This window comes from Malaya genurostris, chromosome 2, assembly GCF_030247185.1.
Source record: "Malaya genurostris strain Urasoe2022 chromosome 2, Malgen_1.1, whole genome shotgun sequence".
NCBI lineage: Eukaryota > Metazoa > Arthropoda > Insecta > Diptera > Culicidae > Malaya > Malaya genurostris.
In genome coordinates this window covers 123,663,456-123,671,623 of record NC_080571.1, presented here as the reverse complement: position 1 = coordinate 123,671,623, position 8,168 = coordinate 123,663,456, and the positions used below count along the sequence as shown (strand labels likewise).

The window sequence follows — 8,168 nt, the reverse complement described above, 5'->3', positions numbered from 1 at the left end:
TTCGGAAGAATTGGAAATGGTGATTAAAAACTGCAAACATAATACTATTCATTTTGTAGGTTCCACTAGTTGATACACTAGAAAACTTATTTTTTTTAAAGAATCAAAGAAAATTATTTTGAAGAATTCCAAGTAATTGTGTATAAGAATGTCATACAGAGTAATAGAGAGGGGCATCATTACCTCTTTAGGTGGATTAAAACAAGTTTTCTGTAATACGTACAGTGCAACAAAAATTCTCAAACGGTTAACTTTTATTGTTAAAATGTGACAACATGAAAATCAAAGCACTCATTTGATAACGACAATGGCAGTACGATTCGAGAAATTTCCGTTTACCTCAATATCGAAGCTCGCTCTCATTCGCATTCAGTTACATTTTTATTGTATTTAGAATCGAAAACACGGAAGTCCTTGGCTTTGATTTGTGAAAACAACAGGTTATCTGCTTATCCGTTCACATTGCCATCGGTAAATCGTAAAACATAACGCTATCGTAAGTATCCTGGAGCGATTTTCGCATCTCTTGCGAATGGTTCCAGTCTCGTGTTTCACAAATGACTTTGACCTGCAATGGAAAGTGAAACACGAGTTATCACATTTAGGAAATGGTGTGCAATGGAAAATTTTGCTTCTGAAGCAGTATTGCCTAAGAAGTAACCCATTTCACCACCGTTGTTTTGCTGGTTAGGGCTATTTGTTTTCATTAAAAGGGATGGTCGTATAGGTGAACAGAGCACTCCCCTTTGTGGTTCAGATTAGGTCAGGTCTAACGTGCGTTTTCCGTAGATTTTAGCTTTTAGTGCGTATGGGACGTGATTCCTACCTGTACGCTGTGGACGTCTCGAATAAAGGCTCGCTCGTGCATTATATCCTTAATGGAAACACCTAGTTGGGCCAACTCGCTGCACAGTTTCGACAATCCACCAGGGCCGTCGCTGACCGTAACGGTAAACCTGTACAATAGCACAAAGTGAAGGAAGAAAACAGAAATGATGTAGGATTTCAATGTTTGAATAAAAGCCATTATCAAATTACCTTTGCAAGCGCCCTTCGGCTGCCATTCCCCTCTCGAGACACCGTCCGAACATCGTTGTGTCAATGTTACCACCGCAAATCAATAGAACTACCCTAAATCATAAGAGGCAAATTGAAATGTGACTGCAACCATCTGCACATTTTCGAACTACCTTTTCCCTTTGAACTCGTCCAAATGACCGGCAAGAATAGCGGCCAATCCGGATGCTCCTGCTCCCTCCACGACGCACTTTTCCAACTCGACTAGTCGCAGGATTGCCAAGGCAATCCACTCCTCTTTCACCACAATCATTTTATCCAATAGTGGAACAGTGGTCGCAAAGGCATTATAACCTACCATTGGCACTGCCAGACCATCGGCCAATGTTGGCTTGTTTGGAACGTGTACGGGAGCTTTGTTTTCTAGTGCCTTGGTGAAACTTGGACATTTTTCAGATTCTACACCCTGCAATGAGGTAAAGTTCAAGCTGTTTCCCGAAATGTAATCTACAACATCAAATACAAGAAAACGGATACGTTGTAGAGCAACTCACAATGATTTTGGTTTGAGGGCTTAAATTTTTGATGGCAGTTGCCACACCGGCAATCAGACCTCCACCCCCAACGGGCACGACTACGGCATCGATGTTGCTAACTTGCTCGGCAATTTCCAGTCCAATTGTGCCCTGACCAGCCATGATGTGCGGATGATCGTATCCGTTGATGTACGTCAAACCAGTTTCGTGTGCCATTTTCAACGCAACCTTTTTTGCCTCGCCCATGTCGGATCCCTGCATGTACAAATGAAACGTATGTAGTTTTGATGTTGAATCAGACGAAAAAAAAATGTAATTTCATTGAACGTGCTGTTTGAAACGCTGACTACCGTTAGGCTCACCTGAACGATTACGGTTGCATGGTAGTCACGGCATTTCTGTATCTTCATAAGGGACGCCTTAAATGGCATTACCACCGTCACCGGGACTCCCAGTTTCCAGCCGTGATAGCTAAGTCCCTAGAGAGCGGAAGGAGTGAAGTAGAAGGAAAAGACATTTAATTTCTAGCCACATTTCACGTAATAAACCCCATCCCCCCAAAGGAAAAGTGCTTAGGAAAAAAATGTGACGCAGAGCCGACGATGGCTGCATTCAGGTCTGAGTAATTTACATAACAATCTCCCCCGTAAGGCAGTGTTCTAAAATGATAGTTACCGTCGATCAACGTTAGCAAATAACAGCAGTAGCAATCAGGGTAAAAGTACTTCGGTTGAAGTAGATTTTTACTGTCTTTACTGTTATTATACATGACATATTTTCGGCGCATTTAGTGTTATGCACTATCGGTTCAATATGAACTGCTTTGCATTGACGAGTTGATGACGAAATGTAAAGGCAAAATAAAAATGACTTTATATTCGTGGACCTCTTTAATCCATCTTTTAGTTTTATGACGCCCATGATAAAATTAGGAAGAAACTAATTATTAATAGTTTGGATATCGTTTGATGATGCGATGATGCTAAGTGAATTGAAATTGAAAGACCAATAGCACGATTTAATAACGTCCGGTAGCCTCCTAAATGATTGTTTGTAATTCTAACACTCAACTCGATGTTATTCCAGAACCAGAAGACGAAAAAATGCCAATACAGTCAGTGAGACGATATAACCTTTTATTCGAACCTAATTTTGTGGAAATCGATCTATTTTATTTCGTGTACTAGATGTTAGTTCATTCAGTTTTTTTGTCCAATACTTGAAAGAACCGGAATACGATAGCCAGCGTAGTCGGAAGCAAGTAGAATTTACTGAACAGCTTCGAGGAATCGACTCCTTTTTAAATCGTCATTGACAAAATCACTCACGAAATTGAAGTTAACATATATCACACTGTAACTTTGGAAGAACTTTAAATTGAATCCCAGTTTGTGAAATTTTGCCTAGTTTAGATTTGTAGAGAGAAGAAAATCCTTAATAATTATGTTTACCTATTTTCGAAGCAAAGGTTGATCGCGATTATATTTCCTTTAATGTGGAACACATTTTTGTTTTCTATATAGGGGTGCAAATTGGAAACTCAATAAAAAAACACGTAGAAATGGGGTCAGGTTTTGAACAATTACAGCTCAGTCAATTTTGCATCAATTATTAATATTATGTCACCATTTGATTGGAAATTTTCCACGTATTGATTTGAATGTTCATAGCCATGTATTTTTAATTGTATATCATTGAAATGTTGATTAATAGCTAGCAGTGTCCTATTTTGTCTGCAAAAAATTTCCGGCGTACCGGATTTCTCTGTCATAGTCGACGGTTTTGAAGGAGTTGACGATATATATATATATATATATATATATATATATATATATATATATATATATATATATATATATATATATATATATATATATATATATATATATATATATATATATATATATATATATATATATATATATATATATATATATATATATACGTTACGGAAAATCCATCCAGTACCCTAACTCGATATCGCGACCACACTACAAAAACAGCTGACCAGCCAATATTCATAACCGACACGCGGACAGAAGATACCACGTACACCACGGACAAATCGATGACCCAACAAACCAATCAAGCTACCAGTAACCAACCGGATGAGGAATGCTGACACAACAGGATCGACAAACAAAACCATTTGGAATGAGCCAGTTTAGTCAGTTCTAGTGAAGAAGTCGTCTTGTGCAATTGTAAATCTTTTTATTGAGTTAAATAAAGTTTATATTTTTTTCATACTCGGACCACCCGAAGTATAACTGGCGCAGTCGACGGCAAAGTGAGTGGAATTAAGTTGAAAACTTAAGTGAAACTAGTGAAGTAATCTTAGTGCAAATAAGAGCTTCATAGAAAAATTTAAGGGCAACGAAAGACCTTCTTTAGTAAAGTTCATAGTGAACACTTGTGTTACCGGTAAAAAAACCGCTGTTGAGTGAATATCATACAGCTTGTGCAACACAGGACGAAGGAAGGACCCAGTCACAACCTACAAACCAACCAGCCAAGACGACACCTATAACTCCAGATGAGGATTAGTACTCTTCTGTAAGTAGTAAAATTTTTTTACTTATTAACAAAAAGTGAACACAGTGATAATACTAACAAGTGTTTTAAAGTGAATATTTGAAACACAAGAAAGTGCTAAAACTTAGTGTAAACTTCGACCTCATACAAAAAAAAATTTCTTTTGATTTCAACTAAGAAAATATTTTATGAACCGTGCTAAAACTTTTGACAAAAACAGAGAAATGGCACAGGAAATTAACGCTGATGAGCTGATGGAGCAAATCCGCAGCCTCACAGAAAATCAAAACGCACTAATACAACAAATTAGTGCAATGCGCGAAAGGGCGGATGATCCGTTTTTAAATTACCGGACACCTGACCCAATAAAAAACTTAGCTACGTTCAGTGGCAATAAAAAAGAAACTCAAGCATGGCTCGAAGATACCGAAAATACGCTAGAGTTATTCGGAAGTTATACGGGAACACCGTATTATAACCAAATTATTAGAGCCGTGAAGAATAAAATAACAGGAGAAGCCAAAGAAGTATTAATTGCAGCCGGAAACCCTAAAGATTGGCAATCGATCAAGGAGGCTCTTTTAAACTCCTATGGCGACAGAAGAGATCTGACATCTCACATTCAATCGCTTTTCTACGTAAGGCAAGGGAAAAAGACTTTGAGTGAGTTCTATAATAAAGTCAAATCCATAGACACAGCGATAAAGAGTACCGCAGCTGTCATGGACGACTATAAAGACTCAACCAGAGCTATAAATAACCTAATAAGCCTAATGTCAGTAACCCGATTCATAGACGGACTAAATGACACCTTGTCCATGCACGTGAGAAGTTACCGACCCGAGTCTCTCGAGGAGGCATACAATATCACGGTGCAATATGCAAACGCGGCTTATAGAATGAAACTCGATAATAAAACACCTTGTTCGAGTTCGAAACCGAACTACCAAAACAAATCTAAGCCACCGCAAATTCACAACGCGACCAATTCACATAATGCACAAAAACCCGGTCCATCAGGGAAATTCAGACATTTAAAACCAGCTACTGACGATGACGTATCCATGAGAACAGTTAGATCAAACCAAGTGAATGCACACGAGGGAGAAGCAGAGATAGATAACGATACTAATCAATTAGATGAAACAGTTTTAGATTCAGATGACGACGACTTTTTCTTAGGAGACGAGTTAAATTTTCACATAATAGAAGGAAAAGGACTGGAAACATAATAAACAATAACTTTATACCATATATTACGATACTTACTAGCAAGGGGGAAATGAAGTTTTTGATCGACACAGGAGCGAACAAAAATTATATTTCACCAGAGCATGTTAACCTTCAAAATTGCAAATCTGAGACTGGGATACAAGTAACAAACATACACGGAACGCATAAAATCGAAAAGTCAACCACCTTCGACATTTTCCAAATTAATAAAAAACTTAAATTTTACATTTTCAAATTTCACGAGTTCTTTGATGGCTTAATTGGTTACGAATCGCTAAGAGACATCAAAGCACAGATTGATATAGCTAAAAATAAGATAAAAATCGGAAGAAAGGAGTTGACAATGCAAAAACGTTTTCCACCTCAGAATAAAATCAACTTGACCGAACAAAAATTTCAATATGTCCCAGTACAGACAGTAAAAGACGGAGACTTCTGGATACAAAACGAAATGAATTTGGGAAAATTTTCTTTATTACCTGGGCTTTACCGGAGCACAAACAGAACAGCAATAGTAGCAATACAAAATCATTCCGACATTCCGTTGGAAATTAATTTAAATGAAATTAAAATTAAAACAGACAAATTTCAGGTAATCCAAGAGCCAAATAAGCAAGAAATTAACCAAAAATATAACTTTCGGGAAGACCATCTAAACGACGAAGAAAAGAAAGCGCTAAAAACCGTCATCAATCAAAATAAAGAAATACTACACTCAGAATCTGAAAAATTGACATTTACACATAAAATTAAACATGAAATTAAGACAGCGGACAATATACCAATTTATACAAAATCCTACAAATATCCTCAGATATTTGAAGGAGAGATACAAAGACAGGTACAGAAGATGCTAAAAGACGGCATTATCAAAGAGTCGATATCACCATACACCTCTCCCGTATGGATAGTACCGAAAAAAGCCGATGCATCTGGACAAAAAAAATTTCGTTTAGTGATCGATTACCGAAAACTCAACGAAAAGACAGTAAATGACAAATATCCGATTCCAGATATAACAGACATACTCGACAAATTGGGTAGAGCTCAATATTTTTCAACAATCGACTTAGTATCAGGATTTCACCAGATACAACTAGCCGAGGCAGATACCGAAAAAACAGCGTTTTCCGTGAATTCTGGAAAATACGAATTTACCAGAATGCCCTTCGGCCTGAAAAACGCACCTGCCACATTTCAGCGAGTAATGGATTGCATTTTGCGAGAACTAATAGGAGTGTGTTGTTTCGTCTATATGGACGACATAATCATTTTCTCTAGCTCACTGCAAGAGCATCAAAAAGACTTGATACGAGTAATGAAAAAGTTGAAAGACGCCGGTCTGAAGATACAGCTGGATAAATGTGAGTTCTTCAGAAAGGAAGTTCAATTTTTAGGACACACGGTGTCAGAAGACGGAGTGAAGCCTAACGCGGATAAAATTAAAATAATTAGAGACTGGCCGATGCCAAAATGTGAAAAAGAAGTCAGACAATTTCTGGGCACGCTAGGTTACTACCGGAGGTTCATAAAAGACTTCGCGAAGGTGGTAAAACCAATGACAAAATTACTAAGAAAAGACATAGAATTCAAAATTACACCTGAAATCGACGACTGTTTTCATAAATGCAAAAAGATACTAACCATGGATCCCGTACTAACATATCCCGACTTTAGTAAGGAATTCATTTTAACAACAGACGCGAGCGACTATGCGATTGGAGCTGTTCTCTCGCAAGGGACAATAGGAAAAGATAGACCAATAGCATACGCCTCACGGACATTAAATAAAACAGAAGAAAATTACTGTACCACCGAAAAAGAATTACTGGCAATCGTGTGGGCGGTAAAGCATTTCCGACCATATCTTTACGGAAGAAAATTTAAGTTAGTTACAGACCATCAACCCCTTACATATTCCTTAACCAACACGAACAGTAAAATCGTTCGATGGAAGCTTAACCTAGGAGAGTTCGACTATGAGATTGTATCCAAACCCGGCAGGCAAAACGTCGTAGCAGACGCTCTCTCGAGAATCAACATAGTTCCAGAAAATCAGACTCTAAACGCTAATTCCCTAAGAAGTATAGAAGTAGAACCATCCTCAAGTGAATGCGATGATCTAGAAACAGTTCACTCAGCAGACACTAGTGATGATTATTTCATACCCTGTACTGAAAAACCAATTAACCTTTTCAGGAATCAAATCATTTTAAAATTAGGTAACAAAGACATAACATCGTATGAACAAGTTTTTCCAAAATACCACCGGCACATAATATCAAAACATGAGTTTACAGAAAACGACATGATCAACATTTTCAAGAATTTTCTTCATGTAAAAGGAACAAACTGCATGAGAATGCCAATTTCACTAATTCAACAGGCCCAGGAAACCTACAAAAAATATTTCTCCACTAACAGAACCTACAAGATTCTCATTTCAGAAATACTCCTAGAAGACGTAAGAATGGAAAATCAACAAGACGAAATCATCAGAGAAGTCCACAACTACGGGCATAGAGGCACAAAGGAGAACAAGCACCAAATATTAGTAAAATATTTTTTTCCACAGATCGAAAGAAAGCTCAAAATTTTCATAAGTGCCTGTGATATTTGCAAAAAAGCAAAATATGACAGGAAACCGCCAAAATTAATTAGAAAAAGCACTTTCGGCGAGACACCGTTCGATAGAGTCCACATTGACGTCTTTTTCCTGAAAGGTCAAAAGTGGCTAACTATAGTAGATTCCTTTTCCAAATTTGCAAATGCAATACACCTTCAATCAAGAACAATAATAGATATGAAAAATGCTATAACGGAGCACATACGTCAGTTTGGAAGACCAAA

General features: G+C 37.5%; 1 protein-coding gene across 1 annotated transcript in view; it reads right to left on the bottom strand.

The window, feature by feature from the left end:
* Positions 1–220: 220 nt before the first annotated feature.
* Positions 221–8,168, bottom strand: part of LOC131428514 (L-threonine ammonia-lyase-like) — a 43,011-nt gene continuing 35,063 nt past the window's right edge. The window contains exons 4-9 of the mRNA XM_058592506.1: positions 1,916–2,032; positions 1,572–1,808; positions 1,191–1,483; positions 1,039–1,131; positions 827–956; positions 221–568 (exon numbers count right to left, since the gene is read on the bottom strand). Of these exons, the coding sequence (XP_058448489.1) occupies positions 458–568; positions 827–956; positions 1,039–1,131; positions 1,191–1,483; positions 1,572–1,808; positions 1,916–2,032 (981 nt within the window). The 3' untranslated portion in view covers positions 221–457. The remainder of the gene's footprint in view (positions 569–826; positions 957–1,038; positions 1,132–1,190; positions 1,484–1,571; positions 1,809–1,915; positions 2,033–8,168) is intronic.